This window comes from Priapulus caudatus, unplaced genomic scaffold, assembly GCF_000485595.1.
Source record: "Priapulus caudatus unplaced genomic scaffold, Priapulus_caudatus-5.0.1 Scaffold89, whole genome shotgun sequence".
Lineage (NCBI taxonomy): Eukaryota > Metazoa > Priapulida > Priapulimorpha > Priapulimorphida > Priapulidae > Priapulus > Priapulus caudatus.
In genome coordinates, this window is record NW_014577150.1 from 273,541 (window position 1) to 297,545 (window position 24,005).

General features: G+C 42.3%; 1 protein-coding gene and 1 long non-coding RNA gene across 3 annotated transcripts in view; both read left to right on the forward strand.

Moving 5' to 3' along the window:
• LOC106804834 overlaps positions 1-15,204 on the forward strand; it is a 15,566-nt gene extending 362 nt beyond the window's left edge. Inside the window, exons 2-4 of the mRNA XM_014806188.1 lie at positions 3,931-4,014; positions 13,937-14,077; positions 14,278-15,204. Of these exons, the coding sequence (XP_014661674.1) occupies positions 3,931-4,014; positions 13,937-14,077; positions 14,278-14,465 (413 nt within the window). The 3' untranslated portion in view covers positions 14,466-15,204. The remainder of the gene's footprint in view (positions 1-3,930; positions 4,015-13,936; positions 14,078-14,277) is intronic.
• Positions 15,205-20,696: 5,492 nt separating this feature from the next.
• The window catches only part of LOC106804839, a 4,444-nt gene continuing 1,135 nt past the window's right edge, over positions 20,697-24,005 (forward strand). The window contains exons 1-3 of one of the 2 annotated variants that reach the window (XR_001393372.1): positions 20,697-20,792; positions 21,581-21,728; positions 23,181-23,331. This is a non-coding gene — a long non-coding RNA (uncharacterized LOC106804839). Of the gene's footprint in view, positions 20,793-21,153; positions 21,729-23,180; positions 23,332-24,005 lie in introns of those variants that run through there. The other variant, XR_001393371.1, reaches the window with a different exon arrangement.

Consider the following 24,005-nt stretch of genomic DNA (forward strand, 5'->3'; position numbering starts at 1 on the left):
GTGTGTGTGTGTGTGTGTGTGTGTGTGTGTGTGTGTGTGTGTGTGTGTGTGTGTGTGTGTGTGTGTGTGTGTGTGTGTGTGTGTGTTGCGCTTGAAATATTGCAATAATATTGCGTAAATGTTATCGCGTGCGCTATTTCTGTCTTATTGCTTTATTCTTGAGTTTTCACAGTTTAACTATAAACCTAGTGAATTCCCCTGTGTTGTGGTTTCCCGACTACACTATATATTTATAGCATTTTACATGGATGTATGGGGATTTTATGGCATATAATAATATCTACCTATTATAAGGAACGTGGATTAAATCTCGAGCATGGATGCACAGAGTCGTGTGGATCTTCTGTTTGTTATTACGGGGAGCGAACATCTTTCCTGTACTGATGTACAGGCGTAAATACATTACGATGAGGCTGCTGTACGGGCGATCAAACTGCCTGAGGTTATAAATGCCTGTGAGCCGACTGTCATTGGCATGCATTGCTGCAGTACAATGTTTACGGATCAGTGCTCCCGAATATAAGTGACCAGCATACCCGGACCCAGTTATACTACACGAGGGATCGGGCGCGAAGCGAGTCCCATCTGATCTGATCTCAGTGATCGCAGTAAACACGCAGCCATGCGTTTCCAAGAACATCCGGAACAAAATTGACATCTTCCTGTGTAAAGCGTGTCGTCACAGAACGTACGATAATAAAGAAGGAATTGCGCAAGAGATCGCTTTACGACGACGTTGCCGCACCCCACATCCATCCATATAATCGCACGCCAGTAGGTCTACGCATTTTCATCGACCATAATTTTTATCCTGACTGTCGATCCGCACACAAGGGTGAAGGCAGACTTCACGTTGGCGTGTCAGGTTCAGAATAGAAAACGCTGCAGCAGCTGCTGCCCCCCTTGCCCCCCCCCCTGCTAGCTACGACCCTGTAACTATTTGCGGCTGTTCTGGTTGTGGTTAGCGGTTGCGTTTCAATTTCTTTGTACGTAATAAAGTGCACAACAAAGCGAAAATAACAATTTAACTTAATGCATCCATTTTATGTTTTATATCCCAAAGCTACAATGGTATTTCAAACACCTCTACTAACTATTGCAGCACTACTATAATGTGCGTCAAAAGAAACCGCAGAACGAGTTATCTTATTAACGATTTTCCAAATTTCTGAGAGTAATGCGATCTGGTGATTAAGTTTTCTTTGGGTTTATATTTAAAGTGTACGTAAACTAATCAAGTCCAGGCAGATAAAACGTCCATTAAAAACCATATGAAGGCAGACTAAACAGACTAAACAGTGGCGGAGAATGTAGCTCGGAGAAATCAACTGCCTGCACTGCTTCACTGGGGCCGTACATACGTACTTGTGTTTACCCTATGTCAGTTTGGCTTGACAGTTTTTATGATATGACATTGCAGACACGACTTGCTTGATGAGGATAATCGGGTGGGTGTCGTGCGGGGAGAGGCTAATCATATAAGTCCCATATATCACCCCCATAATACCGCGTCGAACGCTCTAAACCGCTAGTATAAAAATTTCACAAATCTTATCAAGAGCTAATAATAATAGGTATTATTAATTCTGGATCTTATGAACTATCATAATAGTGTGCGTCAGTGTCTCAATCTGGAAAGCTACCTATATATAGTCTGAGCGAAGACAAATACGTCCGAAAAAACAAGGATAAAATCCTGAAATTATTGACATTGATTCATAATAGCTACTGATGTCGACATAATAGTAGTATATATATATATATATATATATATATATATATATATATATATATATATATATATATATATATATATATATATATTTATATATATATATATATTAATATATACATATATATATATATACATATATACATTGTATTATTGACCGACCATTCATTTATTAAACATGTGACACAATTGCATATGTTTCGCCTTTCGTCTCGACACAATAGTTTTAATATTGAAAACTTTTTGCTGCGGCAATTTTGTCTGCTCGCCTGATAATCGTACGCCTCTCCCAACTATCATTCACCCACGTAATTACAAGAGCGTATAAAGAAATATATTCCTTCTTTATACGCTTTTGGTAATTACCATGCTTGCACTATACACGCACAGTCAGGAATTGGCAAAGGGGTTACGTACGTGGGATGTGGGGAAAAAGTGGGAAAGGATGGACAGGCAGAGTGTGGCGTGATGTGGAGCTATTAGAGGAGTATAAATCGACGTTGTTAGGTGGGGACACTTATCTAGCAATAGTTTTCCTTCTACTATGCCTCCTCTTCTACATCCTCAAACACGTACCCTACATCACCTTCATTTTGCCTTCATCAAGGCTATTCCCCGAGAAGTATCCTAAATATAGCTAGCAAGTGTAATCCACACGTACAGAATCTGTCCAGCGATGACTGAAATCTTTATCGGCTTAAACAAAGAATAGTTTGCTTTTCGATGGGGGTTAACTTTATCCCGTATATGCTGCTGCCGTTAATTAAGTATGGATTCCGCGCCAGATTGGTACCCTTTCTTTATGCTTTCGGAAAGGATTGTTAAAAGTAAAAAAAAAAGGTAATTTCTTCCCTACAATACCAGCCTAGCTAAAGTTTACGAGTGCGCGCGTACGTAATTTATGTATTATTGTGTACTATTGTACGCGTGTATTATTTCGTGTGTGCGCGTACCTACCTTATTTCTTTGGTCGTGTCCTTCAATGTCCCTCATGTACGTTGTATTGGCGGATAAGCCGGCGAGCCAGCCATCTATGCTAACGTGTTTATAACATTTTTATATCTCTAATAGCAAACTATATATATAAATAATATAATATAATATAATATATATTATAAAACAGAGTGTTTATATTGCAGTGTATTTCTATACCATCGAGACAGGTTAGAGCGCTAGACACATAAATTAGTATAGTTTCCTCTTGTGGGGACGAGAATCCTTTACAGAAAACGGTCTCGGTTATAGCCCGCGGGGTTGTGCTTCAGGGTAGGCCACGTCAATGAACCAATGCCCAGTATATAAACAAAAAAGGCAGTGACTGCGGCCAGAACTACCAACAAATGCACGCTGCTTTCATGGCGTGTTGAAAATGAAAGCCAGGCTGCATGCACTGGGCGTGTACGTCGCTGGCATAGCATTAAATATATTTTTTCCACCGTCTTGAAAGATGATACACTTCATGGAGCAACGAGGTCTACTGTAGAACTGCGCCATACACGTGTTTTTCCCAAATAGCAACATGTGTAGGCTCCAACACTGCAGATTCGGGCTGTGTATCCGGACATGCTCTATTTTACACACTCCGACGTTTTTTACGATAGTTATGTTATGTAACTGCAAAACTCCTTTTTACTCGTAGCACGTGGTTTTTTTAGAATAAATCATTTTTAGAGCTGGATTGTCAGCACATCAAACAGCTTATTAATTATAGTTTGCTGCAGATCTATCGAACCATAATCCCGCAGATATTTCCCGCCATTTATTGATTGCCCGGTTGCAGTGTAGTTCACTCCGTAGTCTGTACGTATTTAAAACGTTGTACGCATACCCCTATTTGTTTTTTTTTTAAAAACTACACACGTTTGAAGTTGTGTTAAACCCCAATGGAATTGGCCCACAATGTGGCGGACTGCCAGTAAAAGATCGCGGGAAGGAATCCAGGTTTTCGTGTATTTTTACATTTCAAAGAATCCCTTTCTAGGTAAACATCAAGGAAATGAATATTTAGAGATAAGTGTATTTTATGAAATTTTTGGCTTTAAAAGTACCTAACGCCACGATCCCAATAGCTTGGTTGGTTGTGTGCCCCAACTTCTATACTGTCTGATATGTTTTGACTGTTGTGACATACCGATTATACTACATATCGGATTTTTGTTTTTGTACGATAGCCAGTGATATTCTTCCTCATTATACAGGTGAAGCTGCCCAGTGTTATGAGTGCCAGTACTCGAACCATCCTGGAGGGGACCTCGTCACAAAGCTACTGTCGGACACTTTCAGTAAGTGACTCGTCTTCAATATATATTAGTAGTTATATATAGCTATACAGAGCAGATCGAAGTATCCCAAATGTTAGACTGTACTGTATAGGCCGACAGTTTCCATCTAACTGTCTGTGCCAGCGTCAATTTTAAGAATGTAATGAAAATTAAAAACAAACATTAATTTTGAGCAAGAGAAGACCAGTAGGAAAGTCAAATTCGAATTCGTTTAGCGTTTCCGAAATACAGTATCAATGTGTTTTTCATGAATTTCACGACTTATTCGTAATATCGCGCAGCTAGAGCGATAGTGCTCATCTGAGGGAGAAAAGAAAGATGAGAGGGATAGGAAGATATAGATAGCGATAGCGGGAGTATTAGATAGCAATTACGAGAGATAGAGCTAGGTAGGGGGAAAGGAATCGATGGAGGGAGAGAGAGATGGAGGAGGGAGTGAGAGAGAGAGGAAACGAGAAAGAGAGAGAGGGGGAGTGAGATTGAGCGAGAGAGAGAGAGAGAGAGAGAGAGAGAGAGAGAGAGAGAGAGAGACCCGCCTTATTGAATTGGATCTTCGATTGGATATATCCTTGGCGTCTCGGGCAACCGAGCTCGATTAGGAGCGCTATTGTAATGCATTGAATATATTATGGTCAACTAGCTGCAATGCAGACGAAGCTGGTAAGAATTAATTCATGTGTAAACTTGTAAAACAATTAAGACATATGGCGCTGGTGCCTTCTTATACAGTGAAGCATTTGAGGTACGGAATGCATCTTATATAAATGATAAAACCTCATAAATCTAATATATTTGACTGTGAAATTGTAGCCTTTCACATCTACACAAGTATATATAGGCTCCACTAGTAAAAGAAGCTCAGTCCATTGTTAGCAGTAATTAACAAATCAACATTCAACCCACTCCTTCGGGGTGAAAACGTCACCACACATCTACTCTTTGCATTTTTTACAATGGGAAAATACATTGCATCAAGAGCGTATAAAGAAGGCCTTCTTTATACGCTCTTGATTGCATACATTCCACTTGGTCCATCAGTCCATTCAGACCATATCTTCCACAATTGTCGAAAATTCCACCCACTTTGCTTCAATGGCCTTTGACATGTGACCTAATATTTCCAAGATGAAGGCTTCTCTTACATATCAAAAGCAATCGTCAACCGTTCACATTTGTGCCGCAATTCTGTGATTCCTCAGTGCAGGTCCTATACCCTAAGTTAAGGGGGAGAATATTAACCCTCCGTTCACACCTCATGACCTTTAAGAGAAGTGGATTGTGCTGTTTCACTAATTGTATCAATTGTATCAGAGGGGAGAAGGTTGGGGCGGGTCTCAATGGGGTGGGGTGGGTCTCAATTGTGGTGGGGAGTGGGGTGGGGTGGGGTTGGGGCGGGTCTCAATTGTGTCTGCATGGTTGCGATATATACCGACTCACCCTTCGATGATCGTTCAGTGACTGTATCTATTCCGACCATCGGCTCGAGGACCTGCCTGTAGCCAGTAGCACAGACGGCCGCGCTGCGAACGCTGCGCAGCTTGCTCAATATAGTGCGAACCGCTCTTAACCATCACAGTCTCTTTATCTCCAATCTCTCGACAGATGGGCCGCATATTATTTCAATTTCTCCAGTGTTTAGAGACCAGGAGATTAGACATAGACAGGGGCGGATTCAGACCGTATTTGCCGTATTGGGAAATACGGTCTAGATTTCAAAGTGCCCTTCGAAATTTTGCGCTAAAAAATACAGAAAACAATTTGATGGAATTTGGCTATATTCTTTATTTGTTTTCTTTTTCTTCTGATTCATTGATAGGACTTGAAGGAAATAAAAATTTTACATGGTAACAAAACTAGCTTTGATATCTGAAAAAGAAGGGAAGTGCTTGAATCCTTCTGCATTAATTGCTGGTATGCAAAGCGCAGGCAAAATGCAGAAATAACATTCCATATGGTTTTTAGCTATTGCTGCTTGACTAAATGTGTGCTCAAATGGTGCTCATTTTTGTGCCCAGGAACCCTTGAAATTTGGAAATTTCTTGGGGGAGGCCCCCCAGACCCCCCGCCATGTGCTTCCGCGCCTAACGGCGCCCACTGTGGGGTGGTGTGCCCTTATTGGGGGATGTGCCCTTAAAATCTGGAAAAATACTGTCTAGCTTCAGCCCTGGATCCGCCTCTGCTAGACCATCCCGTCAATCCAAAACGAAACCCTCCCCCACAAGAAAACACTGCGCATGGGTGGGTGACACTTCCAGCGATTCTCGTAGTCACTACAATTTTATTCTCGAAATAATGATGGCGCATAACTTATAACACAGATCGCACCATTCCACCAATTACAACACCGCTTCCCTGCCCAGAAAATGGCTGTACTCGGTCCCCGACCTCTAATTTTTCTCCACCTAAATAAACCTACCTAAATAATTCCCCACCTAAAGCTACCTAGCTAAATAGTGGGAAGCGCATACCCTTAGCAGTCTGACTGCCGATTCCTCCTAAGAAGCTGAAGCGCATCACTAGCTTTTCCTCTGCTCGTGTGGTAGTCGTTCGAATAACCCTACCTCTTGATCTTCTCACTTGGGTATCACTCTTGGTGGTTACAGACCAATTGGTTACCATGTCTCTTTCTATAATGGTTTCCCTTCCTCGACCTGACACTGTAGTGTAACTACAACTATGCCAACTACGTGGGCGACTCCTACTTCTAGGTTTCCTTAGTCCCCATTACCCAGTGGGCACTACTGATAGTCCGATTTGACCTTGACATTGGCCATACCAGGTTCGTCCTTCCCAGGACTGAGTATATTGGGGTTTATTTTACACCTAATCTTTTGGGTCCAATAAAGCACACGATCTCACCAGACCCACTTATTATCAGGTTGTCACAGCTTGACCAGCCGACCGTGCTGGCCCCCTTTGCCCCCCCCCCCACCTGGCCTGACGTTTCAATTCTACACTACTCCCTGGCTAATACACGATGAAAAGCACATTGCATCAGCTCTTGGATTTCTGGTGAGTGAAGAAATCTTTCCACTGGGTATAGTTATCTCTCAACTTCGCTGGCTGCCTCCTCATCCTTATTCCATGCCGAAGCCCGTTTGCTACTTGCACGCTCTCTGGTTGCAATTCCTACGGTGGTGACAGAGAATCCATGGGTTGTTTATGTGCCGGTGTGCACTATTACAGCCTTTTATTGTCGGCATCATACCTGTGGCAGCCAGAATGCAGATGCTGGCTACCTCCCACTGGTTACAGTTATCCATCCTCTGCCACAGATGCGTTCCATATTGCGTTATGCTTCTGATGTATCAACTGGACCATCCATGCTGATGTAGTGATGAATATATGAATACCAATGATGTTGCCTGCCTTAATGATGGCCGTTGGATAAACCGCGTCGCTTTCTTCTTTCTTCTTGAGGTTAATGTGTTCGTACCATTCTAAAATGTATTCCGTTCACGCTGAATTATGTGTGCTCTTAATTATGTAGCTAATGTATTCTGGGTCCATCGCCGGGCGGGTCTCCGAACATTTGCATTACTAGTGTGCCAAATTCCCCATGTCTCTATCTCAACGCTAAAACGCCGTACTACACTGGGCTCGTTTTCTACCTCACTCATTGCTGGCTTGCTACCATATATCTGTGGCTGGTACTGGCAGAGGATTCTGCCTCCTGCGCTACTGGTCCTGAAAATGACTGGATTGGCTCTTCCACATACCAGCAGTTAACCTGATTAGCAGAGGCTGGTGTGCATCCTCAACTGATAGTACCAGCTTCCTGCCACTCCTAGAGTAAACGCTGACTCTAATACACATAGATGGGTTTGTATAGATGTTAAACTTCGATATCTCAATTGATTGACGTAGCCAGAAAAATTTTAATGATAATAACGGCAGTAGTCTTCTCCTCCGCACATGTGTTGGTCGTCTGCAAATCAAGCAACCTGGTCAATCGGTGCAATCGCTTAATTAGCCGTTGCTTAGCATGTGTAGCTTGCCGCTGCCTGCCATTGAGAGTGAAGCTCCCCTCTATTGAGTCAAGCAGGAGTATAGTGAACGGCATCGATGAGTGTAAAATGCCTACAGCCGTTCTTATGCGCACTGACACGTTTACTCCGCGACGTTTCCTTGGTGGCCAATTCTCCCACAGAGCCAGGGTTAATTTTGGATGTTATCACAGGAGTATGTGCGCACAAAGAAGTTCCTCCCGTTATTTCCTGGTCGTTGTGCACCTTCCTGCCGCCGCCCTCACAGCAGCCTTAGCCTCATCAGTCCCCAGACTCAACACCCTAGAGCGCAAATGGCATATGATGCATGCACCTATCTGTTTGAGTGGAAATCCGTACAAAATTGTAGAGCACAATAGGTCACAGTTGTTCCATGTCGGCACAAAAGTGACGCTCGTCGAACTGGAATTCTCAGAGCTCCTTCCGCGCACTTTTTTTTCCAGTCCCGTCATCGATACAAGTTATTTGATTTATTAAGATGTCGGCTGAGATATTAACGTCTCGTCGGCGCCAAAGTCCCGGGCGCGCGAAATGAATTACACCGCGCAACCGACTTTTCCAGCGCGGTTCACAGCATATAAACACGAACACCTGAATAGTTATTACGTTGTTGCCACATTATGGGACACAGGCACTTGAAGCGTTTCAATAAAATATAATGCTAACTAAATACGAAATTTATTTACTGCCAAAATTCTTAATGTTTCTATAGGCCTACTCTCTTTCACCTATTATCGCCGATAGTTTCCTACCATTGCATTACCGGCTGCCAATGCTCTCGCGGCGCGACTGTTGCACGCTTACAACAGTTAACGCTTACAACAACTTAAAGTAAGATATATACTCTTCTATCTATATAAACTCTTATATCTGACTCTTATATCTTACTTATATCTTACTCTATATATGAGTGTAAGCGTGCAACAGTCGCGCCGCGAGAGCAATGGCAGCCGGTAATGCAATGGTAGGAAACTATCGGCGATAATAGGTGAAAGAGAGTAGGCCTATAGAAACATTAAGAATTTTGTAGTAAATAGATTTCGTATTTAGTTAGCATTATATTTTATTGAAACGCTTCAAGTGCCTGTGTTATGGGAGAGGAGATTCCCGCGCGCGCCCGGCCACAACACGCGTACGTTTGCGCGTGCGGTCGGGGATGATTGCGCGCGCCGGAACGGCCCGCCCCCGTAGACGCGCAGACTCGCTGTTAGGGTTATATCACACCCCTCACAGCAGGCTATCCCAGAAACCACCGCACCGATGCATGTATGCATGTATGCATGACACATCTATAATATATAATTCTAATAAAGCTTAATAGCCGAATCGGGAGAGCGGCTGGCGTTACTTCTGAAGGTCGTTAGTTCGAATCTGTTTATTTATATTATTTTTTTCTATCTTTTTATTTTTCTATCTTTATCTATTTAACTATTTTTTTCCAATTAACGCAAATATTTACATGATTTATTTACAATAATTGAATTTAAATTTTTTTTTAAATAATTTAATTAAATTTAGTAATGTTATAATTAAATTTAATTAAGGTTAGGGTTAGGGTTAAGGTTAGGGAGTAGGGCGCGTAGGCTGCGGATGGTTTCCGGTGGATAGGACTTGCTGTGAGGGGTGTGACATATAACCTCGACCCAGAACCGCGAGCCGAACAACGAGCCCACGCGCACGGCCACCCACACACGCCCACGCGGCAAACTGCCTGCGCGCCCCCTTCCCACACTCAGGATACGTAGAATTTGAGCCAGAGAGCACACGTAGGAATTGAGCCAGAGGCGAGAGCGCCATCTGTCCGTGGAGTTTGCCCAACGCGGGTCGCGTGATGTGCGACGACTCACGGCAGGCGACCCAAACCCCCCCGACCAAAAAAAATATTTAGTCCCAAATAGGGGCAACACGTATAAGACATTGCTAGCTAGCGGCTCGATATTTCCCCTAACTTCGAATATACCCGTAAGACCCTGTTCTCGTAAACCAACCACTGTGGCAAAATCAGAGAACATACCTACTGATTATGAATAATAACTTTACTGAGCATGATACTGTTGATGACAATACAATTTGTATAACCGTGACAAGCTATTGCATACTGTACGTATGCCATTCTCCGGAAGTGTTACTATTATTCCCTCACGGAGGCCGCATTAATCATGTTACCAGGAAATGGTCGTTGAACACGAGCATTTAACAGCTTCCATTGAGATTTGAAGTTTATGAAATTATGACTATATAGTGATGCTGCATGAAACTAAATCACCCAGGGATGGAAGGATAAGTACTGTGGAATCTGTCAGTTTTTTTCTAAGAATCCGTACGTGAATCTCCTCGGGCTGATCGCAAACCCGCGAGAAGAATACGTAGCGACGATCCACCCTCACATTCGGCGCGCTGCTACCTAATTATAACCGTTAATTGCATAATCACCTCACTAATTTAAATGTCCGTACACTGTATTATACCTCTGTAAAGGCGTAAGGACATGAAATACCTGTAATTGTCGGAGTAGGGTTGCCGCCGCTTACGCACCGATCCCTGACCGTATCGCACTCCGCCTACCGTGCGACGACGTTATTACTATGTTTTGGCTATGCGATTGTGCCAGGGTAAGAGCCTGCGAGCACGTACACGCCAAACCCTAACTCCCACCGCTCCGGGGGCGAGGGGGAGAGTGTGATTTCTCCATGCTCCTGACCAGCAAGGTCTTGCTCTGCACGCCCCCCCCCTCCTGGCACACGCGAACGATAAAGCGCGATCCTAACCCACTGCCTCTGAATGGGCTCCTAACCGCACCCCGCATTCCGATGGTGATTAGGTAGGCGCGGCGTGGGAGCGGGGAGGCCTACGCGGCGAGTCCTGGCGGCAGTGTTCCAGGCGGGCTTGTATCTGGCCTTGCTATTGTGGAAGCAAATCGAAGCAGCCAGATACTACTTTGATCGTACGAAATGCAGGCCACACAGTCCAGGTAAGATTACAAAGTAGCACCAATGTACTCCTTATAGCCGGCCTTGGGGTGACATATGGCGTTGTGCAGAGAGTCAACGAATTTCACTTTGTCCAGCCGCAATATTATGACGCCGGGTGCTGGTAGTGGTGGTGGTTGGTGGGTGGTGGTTTGGATGTTGGGTGGTGTGTGGTGGTGGTGGTGGTGGTGGATGGGATTGGGTAAGAGGGGGGGGGTAAGTGGGTTGAGGTGGTGGTAGTGAGTGGGTGGGTTGTATAGGGGGGGGTCCTTAAGAATCGCCTCGGCCAAGCTATACTGTAAATCCACTATATAGAAATACAGAGCCGCAGAGCGTCTGGGCTCATCTGAGTCTGTTACTAACGGTTATAAACCTAACATTTAAGTCGTGCGTAGTGTACACCTTTGTAGGCGCAGATATGCAGCATGAACGCAGTATGCTGTACACATCATTCAGCAACCTTCTGCATATTGATATACCTCCAAATTCCCGATTTGGTTGATATAAATCGCGTGCACTGAAACTCCTGTTTTAAATTTGGTGCATCTGTGACTGCTATTTTCTTACCTAACTCTAGTTTTATTTTTTTTAAATTGATAGTTAAATGGATAAAAGATAGAAAATACACATGAAAACAGGTAAACTATATACAAACAATCTGGGATGGTATTCGATGCCACAGGACCCTTGAAGCCGTAATCCTGTGCTGTACTCCGTTGGCCTATCCAGAACATCATGGTCCTTCACTAGATGTATGGGATGTGGGCCATGAATATGAGAACGCGATGACTCATTGAGGGCAGATTCAGACCGATCCATGTTTAACCTCCTCTTGAGCGGTCAATAAGGTTATCAACACCTTACTCGTCGCAACGTCAGTGGAAACACATTTTATGGTCCTTTCAAAGGCACAAGATCTCAACCGCTCGACGTACGGCTTGATAATTGTCGCTCGGGGCGGGGGGGGGGGTCGCGAAAAAAACGCGGGCTGGCGAAATTTTGCGGTCAAGGGTGCAAAGCTAAGTGTGTTCAATGGCAGCGGGACATATTCCCCCCCTTAACTTAAGGTACGGGGAAAATACGGATTTGCGGGCACAAATCTCAACGGCGTTAACCTACGCTCTATATTGCGATGTATAGTGTGATGGGGAGGAAACCAATCACCAGCGCGAAAATGTGGAGGTCACAGGTCTAAAGGGCAAGTGGGGGGTGGGAAAGGTCGATACTATCAAGACACTTTCTGAGAAATGGTCTAAGGACCGAGTGCAAAACATTATTGTTTCAGCGCTGACTACTGTTATTTATTCACTTTATTGAAAGGACCATGAAATCTACTTTCCGCTGACGTGCGAAGAGTAATTGTCTGATAACCCTTTGACCCCCAAGAGGAGGGTTAAACATGAATTTGTTGACTGTTAACAAAGGACTGAACTGCTTTTCCTATTAGAGCCCGACCCCCACCCTCCCCCACCACCACCACTACGCTCGCGCTCGACGCATATCCATGATAACATGTTAATATAGCGAAGTCATTAAAGTTACACAGCTGTATCTTTATTACTGTACTACCAGTAGGTATAGCAAAGCCTATCATCGATTTTAAATCTGTATTAGTAGTATCAGGAGTAAGATAATATAGAATATATCTATATTCTATATTATCTTACTCCTGGTAGTATCCTATAAATATATTATGCTCTGAGCGCGAACGCGGTGGCAGGAGGGCGCACTTGATTCGGTTGCCAGTGAGTTTATCAGAAGAATACCTGGCTACAGTACACGTCAGTTGAGCGCTGTCGCTCTGCGGCACTTGTTGTAACTTGTTCCCGTAGTTTATTTTTGGGTTATATACAATTATTTCCTAAGCTTATTTTTTTATTATGCTCCAAAATTGAAGGGCAGCTGCCTTCTTGCCCCCCCCCCCAGAGGCTACAGCCCTGAAGAATTATGAGAGTAATTTATTCCATTTCTCAAGTCAACAAAATTCACACAGGAACATCGGCACCCGTGTACGAAGGTAATGAAATCCACACAGATAATAATGGTTACTTTATTGGCGCTACGCAAAATACAGCGGATATTTGTTATGACAATAAATGGGGACAAAAATAACAGAATTTGTTTAGACCGATGTCATTTCAGTGGTTATAAAAATGTACCATTATCTTAATCATTACCTTTACAATAATGTGGTTTTAACATTGGCCGGATGCAATATGATCTTGGAAATCAGAGAGCATGAGAAAAAATAAAATTAATGTTGAAGCCACTGATTCCATCTTAGGCACGAAGTCACATGAATGTTAACGTTGCAGTTCCACAATTTTCAAGAAAGGTTGGAATTTGAAATCGAATGTGGTTTTAAGTTTTAATTTTAAAATTAAGTCCAGTGTTTGAATTTAAATTTTGACATTGAATTTAGAATTGATTTTGGGTCTTCAAATTAATTGTAAATTTTGCGTTTTATAGTGAATTTTGAAATTAATTCTGAATTTTTAAATTGAATTCGAATTTTGAAATAAATTTAGCAAATTACTTAGGTGGCGTGCATATATGTTATTGTCGAGCGATAATGATTCAGAACACGTGCGTCACTTGATTTAGTCAAGGTGCGCATTAGAGAAAGGGTATTGGCTGCATTGTCTCATATATTGGCTGCCGTGGGATGGTATAACATTAACGTCTAATTCACTATGCCCGTTACTGCGACACAGCGTAACGAGGTGGCTGATCGGATTGAACTTTTCTACAAGGATGCGTGAATTGTGCTAGTTATGCAAGGACTTTGTCCGTATCAATATGATGAAGGTATTTTACATCCAGCTACGTTTAAACGAGAAATGTTCATTTGGAAGAAAGACATGAATAACATTGTCTCTTAAAACGAATGCAATCATTTCCAATTTGCATTTGGCTAAACTGTTGTTTCACTATCTATCTCCACAGACAACCTAGGCTTGAACCTAAATCTGGATAATTCACCATCATCTCCACAATGTGCCGACACAACGACCCTGATGCCGAGTGACAAAACAAAACTCGTTGACTGCAAAGGTTCCTGTTACAAATTTAAATTCAGCGAGAATGGTAAGTCATCTACACGACACAAGGCTAGAACGGAATAAAATGTTCGGATAGATTATTTAATAATTATGTGCATTGCGATATTGTGGCAGTCTTGGACGTAAAAATCTGTATAAGGCATATGCATTGAAATTTGATTAGTTTTCTTTTGTAACATTCATTGATACTCATACCCAAATGCGACATCCCCTTTTCTATTATAGACTCAACATGGGTAGCCAGGGGTTGTTTCCAGATGCCGGTAGAAGAAAAGTGTGAAAAACAAAAGCAGGATAATGGAAACGTGTGGACGTGCGTATGTTCTGGTGATCACTGTAATGGAGCAATCACACATGGCTTCACCCTAGCCGCTCTTCTGCTGACCTTGTTCAGCACAGCTATGCTACTGTAAATTTTTATGTGAGTGTGAGATGTTGTCTTATCGATTTTCGGTGGTAGCCCATTAATAAATATTCTTAATAAATTAATTAACCGTTCCATATGTCAATTATTTACTGATAAGAGGAATAAACGCTTACCATTACATGGTATTAAACGTTGTGTGGTTATTAATTATATGAATTTCGTAAAAAATTGATACGTATCATTTGTTCCTTACGCATAATCCTCAAATATCGGTTTATTGAAAAGATAACACATTTTAGGGTGGCAGTTGTGTACGCTAGATGCATGAATTAATGCACGAGCAATTATTAGCTTTAGTTAGTTATACATAAGGAATTGGAGAGGATATTAGTGAATATTTAATGTTTTGCCTATTTAGAGTGTTAATATCACTAGATTCTTGCATTACAGTATTGAACCTTTCCTAAAGTAATCCAGAACGTCAATGTAATTAATGTTTAAGACCTTAATTTACTCGTGCGTTACAATGAAATACTGTGATGCTGTGAATAGAAAATTTTTAGATTAAAATATCTGAACAGACAAACAATTTCTCGATTTTGATATAAAATTTATTGGCTAGGAAGGCGGTTAGTTTTTCTCTATAAATACTAATATTAGTGGTATGTATGGATAACTTTTATTATATATCATCATTCGTTTGACCTGTGTTTTTGATAGAACATTTATTAAGGAAAAGTTATTGTTCTTCGAAATAAACAATCAAATGATTCATACTCATTCTACTATATCTTTTATGTAATAAATTCTTCAAAAATGACGAGGTCGGGTTAGTTTCGTAGCAATTTAATTTAAAAATGAGATAGAGGGTATAATACAATAATGTAACAATAAAAGATAAACGCGAATATAAAAGCTAAATATCTTTAACGTTATGCGTGACAAAATGCGAATCAATTAAAGTTGTTTATTAGGGTAACACACACCTTCAGTGCTAACTATGCCATTAAGTGATAGGATTATATTTATGTAACATCTAACTTCTAACGATTTTGAAAACCTGTATCACATATTTGCCAGAAGAAATAGATAAAGAAATAGATAAGCGATTAAAATAGTAAACCACATCCACAGCCTATCGTATATAGCATTAATATAGTTTGTTTATGTTACCACAGAAAATTGTCTCCGCAGAAATAATCGCTAGTAGCCATTTGCAAAATTACACATTCTCACGGAAACTTCACTGAAATTTCAAATGATATAAAAACAAACGAAAATCATCTGCACTATCAGCGCCAAGACGCAGTCCTGTTAAGTAGCCCATTGCAATTGCAATTACTGCGAAATACGGAATCATTTGCGAGACGTTGTGACGTGTTGCGTCTTCCATATACCTTCGCGTTTTCTTGCGGATTAAGTTCTACTGCTTCGTCTAAAAATGTTTGTGCTTGCTCGATTTTATCGTCTGTTTACCATTGCCATTTGGTTTTTGACGTGGAAGTCGAGAGGCATGACGATTTTTCATTCTTGTAACTTTACGCTGTTTCTGTCAGCGATTTACGCGAAAAAGTTGGAATTTAAATGTTGAAATGTAGAATGTAGATGTTAAATGCTAAAAGTGAAATTGAATGAATGTTAAGACAAGAATGAATGTTGATGAAGAACAAAAATAAATATCAAATACGCGACAGAACAATGGCACTCCACGACCTGTTATCACCAAAGACGACAGTCAGTGAATATTAAATGGGCGAACAATTTTGTTCAACATTATTATTATAGTGTGATTATATATGAATAAGTAGCCCGGCTAACGGTGCAGCATTTCGTTTGTAGGGTGTCGCCATCGTATCTATAGTGGGATATGTGATTAGAAAATTGCCCACTTTACGAAATTGCGTTCGCTTGCACACGCACGCACGCACGCACACACACACCAACCCACCCACAACACACACACACACAACACACACACACACACACACACACACAACACACACACACACACAACACACGCACACACACACACACACACACACACACACACACACACACAACACACACACACACACACATGCACACACACACTGACATGCACACACACACACACACACACACACACACACACACACACACACACACACACACACACACACACACACACACACACACACACACACACACACACACACACACATACACAAACAAACAAACAAACATACACACACATACGTACGCACGCACGCGCACACACACACACACACACACGCACACACGCACGCATACGCACGCACGCATACGCACGCACGCACGCACGCATACGCACGCACGCACCCATACGCACGCACGCACACACACACACACAACACACACACACACACACACACACACACACACACACAAATATATATAATATATAAATGCTCAAAAGAGGTAGACACGCCTATACATATATGATATCGCTAAATGAGCGTGCAAATACGTGCGTGATGCAGATGTATAATCGCTACTAACACTACTGTACCTATCGACATTTCTGTCAGCAGGAAATTAAAATGCGGCGATGTGTGTCGTTCGCGCGTGGTTGTATTAGTGGATGGCAGAGGTGATGCTCTGTAGCCGTTGTAGCTGGCGGTTATGGTTAATTGGTCATATGTCGTATTCTTAATTTTAACTTGGTTAATTTATCCCTGTTAAATTATCCCCGATCGAACAAATTTGCATTTCATTTCGCATTAGATATTGGTTATAATTTCTAGGCCCTACCACTTTATCTAGCCATGCAGCCAGGAGCCGTGTTACATCATATACCCAGTATTACCAAGCATACCCAATATTATTTGATACCAAGCCAATATTAAGCCGTCCTGTATAATTTATCCACAGGGATCGAAGTTCACATTTCTAACACGGAATGATTAATTATGATTAAGACGACCATCCATAGACGTAGGTATATGACTCGGCCCGTAGACACTTAGTTGCCCGTATCTGAGGTGCGTGCGTACGTGCGCGTCGTTCCGCACCTTTCCTTATGCTTATGCTCCATGCTCCCTCTTCTCTAGCTCCTGGCTATCCTCCTCTAGCCCTCCTTCTGGTCCTCCTTCCGTTAGCGCTCTCTCGCTCTCTGTGCTCTCTCTATAGTTTACTAAGTGCAACATGCTGCAACGCAGGCGCTGACACAAAAAAGGTGTGTCACATATGGCCTTACATCAGATATAGTAATAAGAGAGAAAAAAGGGAGAAATAGAGCCAGGCCAGCGAGTGGGGTCTGTGTCCACTGGATATTGTCTAGTGAATGCTTGACGCGCAACCATGCACATTGAAATTAAGAAATATTTCTACTGAATGAGAAAAGGCATAGCTTTCGAATGGTACAATGCATTCTGAGATCGTAGCATCTCAACTGAATCTCTGAACTCAGTGAGTAGGACCTGTGAACTGGTCGTGGTTGTGCTCTGTTTTAGTATTGGTTTCGGTTTCACAACACCAGCAGCTGATGAGGTGAGGGAGATAAATACTCATCGATTTTGTGTGTGTGTGGCAGCACTGTACAGTGAGTGCTGACATTGTCTGGAATTTCACGAATTGACGGATCTTTTTCGTCTAGGAACACTCCCCGGGTATAGGAAATCACCCTCTAAAAATTGCATCCAGATCGCTTGGGCGGTTTGGCCGGCCATAGGGTACGATACATACATACATACGAACTCAAATATAGATTAGATAGAAGAGAGAAAAAAGGGGGAAATAGAGTCGTTCATGCGTACTGTATGAAATCTAGCTTGCGCGCGAGACTTTTCACAACCATTATGGTATTAACGTGAATAAAATACTGCGTTATTAGTACGGCGTGGTTGGGAGATGTGCTATAAATGCCTATATACGCGAACTAATAGGTATATGTGACGGGTTCGCGCATGCAGCTTCGACCACAGGCACTTGAAGCATATCAACTGTAAGCGCACGGCGCCGCCATTGCGCGTACACTAATACATAGATATAAGAGCCCATATATGAGCCCATAGAGCTCATATATCTATGTATTAGTGTACGCGCAATGGCGGCGCCGTGCGCTTACAGTTGATATGCTTCAAGTGCCTGTGGCTTCGACGATCTGTGTGCTGCAGTGACGCAGCTAATCTGTGACTGGATGAGTCAGTGAGTCACTCGCTCCTGCTGTCGCGCAATGTTTGCACCGTTTATTGCTGACAGTTATACCCTCTAATTCCACCTATTCTACTTATAGGTTCAGGTGGACCGCGGGCTGGCGGGAAAACGTAGTATATAATAACGTATATAACGTAATATTGGGTAATCATAACTTGCCACTTATTTGGCAAATTGATTTCTCCTCCAAGGATAGAAATAGAGACATTCATCGGTTCAGACATTTCTTGAACAAGCTGTTGTAATTTCGTCTATTACTTTTCCCAGTTCAGTGTGATACGTCGAGAGATGCCCGACTGTATGTAGGCACGTGATCGTAGGTTAGATATTGTTTATTCTTCTTGCGTTGTGTTACTAACTGTTCTACTCGTTTCGTGTTTGCGGTGAAGCTTGAAGGAGATGTCAGGTAATGCTCTGTGTTTGATGCAGCGTCGTGGCGGAGGTAACATCAATGATCAAACACAACTCGATGAGTGAAGTTTTCCACGCATAGTAATTTTATTGTCAGCCACAGTACAATCGTGACCAAGAGTCCAGATAAGTGTGTTACCAATGCATATATTTCTTCCCGTCTGTCCGTCCGTCAGTCTCTGAGTCCGTCAGTCAGTCTTTCAGTCCGTCTGTCTTTCCTTTCAACCTCGTCGGTATGCGTGCGTACACAGCGAGAGAACGACACAACCAACGACCAACCCTTTCTTCTTCCGAGTTGTGTCGTATATATCAGGAGTAGATAATAGGGATAATAGAGATAATAGGGATGATAGTCCCTATTATCTACTCCTGGTATATATACAACTGCTGGGTGACGTCATCTTATTTCCTGCATGTGCAAGACCATTCAGTCTGCACGTGCTTAGGCTATCACCAAGGTGTCGGGTTAACCGTATAATATTGAAATGGACTTTACCAAATCACGTTCTACTCACGTGTAGATTTCACATGCGCACTTCCTGTATTCTAAGAGCTTCCACCCCGGTGTTCTTCCCAACAAACATCTGAAGCGTTATCCGGGGTGTTGGCTCATTATACTTTACCATTTTAGTTTTCTGTAATTCTGTAATTACCTACTCTACATATCGACTCAGCTCTGTTACACTGTCTGTCACATGTTTGTCCGCCGTTATGCAGAAGTAAGATCAGTATTAACTTCGGCAAGAAACGCACCACAGTCAACATCATTGTACATTGACATTGTACTAATGGCATTTGTATCAGTGTATTTCAACACCACATTTTCACCTGCATATTTCTTAGTATATTATAGCAATCGACGAAAGTATGTGCCAATCGTATCTCTATTCTCTCTGTAACACTTTCTCTTTATATGCTACCTTATCAGGTTTAAGTAAACACACATCATTAACTGGCTAAATAGATATTACATTAATTTAACGCTATATCGGTGACCACACCTTGAACTTTATATAATCATTATCAAGCTGCCCACCCAAAGGCCGCGAGGCGTCTTTTAAACGGGTTTTCAAATTAATGTGTTCGTTGTTTGTCATCCTGCCAGAGGCGAATTCCGAGGTGATTCCGAGCCGTCAGGTTGATTCCGAGCCGTCAGGTGATTTCGAGCCGGGAGGTTCAAGGAGGTGATTCCGAGGCGTCAGAGCCGTATATAATTATAGAGACGACTCATTACGGAGATTGTACTCATCTGACAAATTGATGTGCCGGTTGTTAGTAAAAATATGGTCTTATGTCTAGACAGGCTAACGCGCATACTACGGACGTAATGCAGCATGTTTTATGTATTGGATCGACCTTGTATACCCCGTATACCTGTAGCCTATAACGTACATGTAACGTACTATAACTGTGTAACTATAACGTGTACTATAACTGTACCTGTAACGTTCAGCATTGCGAGTTTCGCGCTATATGCCCGCCGGGAATTCTAGAGAGACGACGGGGAGCGGGCAGGCTCACGCATAGGAAAGGACGCGTGATATGTTATATTACTCAAGCTAGCAATTCAATTCAACTCAAGCTACGGTATTTGCTGTTCGAGTCTTAGCTCTGCCAATGCTGCTGTGCCATCGAGCCAGGCACATTGATTCGATCAGGAGTCTATCAATAGTTTATTGATAGACTCCTGATTCGATGTCTCGGAGAGGGAAGATACTATCAGTCACAGGACAAGGCATATCTAGCACGTTCAACCTGCTATACCAGGGTTACGGACACCCATCGATAGGTATTTGACATACCAAACAACTCATTTGCGTGTGATTTTACGATGCCTTTAATGATGTGATGATAATGATGACATCATATATGATGACATCATTATATGATGATAATGATGACATGATAATGATGTGCCTTTAAATGTGTAATTTCACCAAGATTTTAGTTTAGCTTAATAATAATCCTGCTTCATGATGCAATATTGGGAAACATTAAGATAAACATTCTTTATTTTTATCACTGGGCGCTTTGTAATTAAAACAGAGGAATATTGGGATGCAGGTTTTTTTCATTAAAATGATAGCGCGTATAGTTTCAATAAAATATCTTTGTTTTGGTACTGCTGAGGGGTATACGCGAACATAGAGCTTATACCCGATGACACAGTATAGGGTGTTGTGTATATACATCTGAGAAGATTGGGTGCCTAAGAATGAGCCGAAACACATTAGCTCTTTATATAAAGATGAACATGGACGGAGAGGCTGCATGGGCGTGAGAAACCCACAAAAAAATCTCCTCGTTTATCTCCACTGCCCGTAGTATTGTTGACAAATCTACGATCTAGAGGAGCGGTAATCTCCACGCTGATTGAGAGCATTCGCTACTCCATCCGCGAAAACCGGATGCATCATTTCCTGGGTGCAAATCCGAGAACTACGCCTGCAGAACCTATTCACAGTAAACGCGTGCACAGTATAAATACGGCCATCAATCGGATGTGTGACTCCCTGTGATAAACTCCACAGAGTAGACCCATTTTGTATTTAAACGTTAATGTTTACATATCAATAGGCGTCAACGAACACTGCTGTTGATTTTGGTTCGCGTGCAAGATGATGAGCGCAAAACAAGCGAAGATTGATGCCTACAAGGCAGAGATCGAGCAACTAAGAAGAGAGACACACACTCACCGTACGCTTGTGTCTGTGACAGTAGCCGGGTATGTATAGTTCTAGTGATATGTGCAGGAGTAAGATAATATAGGATCTATAGGATATATCCTATATTATCTTACTCCTGATATGTGTACAAGCGGGTATCGTGGTATTTTGTCATATGTCCTTTAGAGGATGACCACCGAGGCACCGACGCGAGACATAAGTCGCGTTCACACGGTCATGGTTTGGCTCGAGCCAAATGGGCTAGATTTGGCTCGGGCCGGTTTGAGTCGGAGCGTTCACACGTACGCAAGTGAATACTGTCTGTCAAATTCAAATTCAAATTCAAATAAATTTTATTGCACAAATATCTCACAGATACTTTGGCAGTATGTCGCGAGATGGCGTTGTTTACGATTCAGTGTTTACTTACGTTCCGAATTTAATTATCAATCTTGAAAACGTGCATCCTGATCAAATTTTTCGAATTTTTATACTGTTTTGGACTTTATTTCGTCGAAGGCATCTACCGCTCAACCGATTCTACCGCTCTACCACTCGCCGAAAACTGGTGCTAAAATTTGGCTCGGGCCTGGTCCGACGTTTTCGATGGGACCAAATCTGGCACGGGCCTAATTAGGCTCGGGCCTAAAACGTCCGTGTGAACGCGCCTTATAAGGCCTGTCGTCTAAAATCCCTCGCTGTAAGTTAGGAGTGCTGTATCCCACGACTTAAACAGCTTGATATTTGCAGCATCAGATAGCACCTTTGTATAAATTTTGAAATGATGGAATTAATTAAGCTACACAGTGTTTAATCAAATTATAGTGGCGAAGACTCACAACGATGATACAGAAAGTAACGCCGATACGAAAAAAATTACCGCAGTGTAGTCGATTTCTAAGAAATACACTGGAAATGGAAAACCAATGTTAAGTACATCTAATGTGTAAATTTGGAAGGAATGAATAGACATTTTTGGCACGGTGTACGTATAACAAACCTCGGACCTCTAAACCTCAAACCGGTCACCTGTCCAAGGATCGATACCAGAAAACATGTGAAAAAACGCGAAGCAGTCATTTGAAGCCCTTTAAATCTTCAATTTACTTATCCTCCTACAATTTTAGTATTCATTAGAGGCCAGGAATCGTCTGAAGCACTAAAATGCGCCACTGGACCAACACACACACACACAACTGGTGGATTTTGACCGCCCTCTTGGTCTATTCCCGAATCCGCCAATGAAACGTTGGTAGTACAATTTGTCTGGGGTATACCCAGCTTGTATGCGCCTAGCTTGCACACATGCACATACAACGTACACGCATTGCGCATGCGCATACCAATGCTTACTTTGATGAGGGTCGCTCGCTCTAACGATTTCGTGATAAGGAACACTGATCATGGAGGTAGAATAATCCACTCAATTAATTATCTAGTTTCTAGTTCTAATTAAGATGGTTTAGGTAACTTTTCTCTACTGAAGATGTCCTGTGTTTTAATCCATGCAGCTTGCAGCAGCACTGCGAGACGCACGCATCTGAGGACTGGCTTCTTGGGAATGGAAACCCTCACGACAACCCATTCAAGCCTCTGAGGCCCAGTATACTTGTGTCGCCGCCATGCACCGTAATCTGACGACCGTTCCTGACGTTACCATCGGTACATTTGATTCATGTAAAACACCACACACACGCACGAACTGCACAGCATCGCACGCACGCACGCATGGACACACTACACACAACACATCACAACACACGCATGCACACCACACAACACACAATACACATCAGTCACACCACACACACACACGCGCGCGCAACACACACACCACACAACACACACCACACACCACACACCACACCACACGCACACACACACCCACAGCACCACACACACACACACACACACACACACACACACACACCACACACACACTACACACCACACACAACACACACACAACAGCACACACCACACACACACTCACACATATATATATAATTATATATACTATATAATAAGTATATATATATATATGTATATTTCAGAAGTCAGATAATAACATGATGAGTGTTATTATCTAACTCTTGCCATACTATTGGATTATAAAAACTGCCAACACGACCGACAAGTAATAAGCTAAGATTTTGCATTCAAATTCGTCGCGGTTTTAATGAATTTTCTTGCGAGTAATATTACATTCATAATACGCCAGGTATGCACGCTTCATCTATTTGTAGCGCCAACGATCAAAACTGACAATCGCATACTTTCGTGACGTTCAACGTTGGCAGCCGCTATTCTTATCGAGGAGGCACACTCTTCAACGA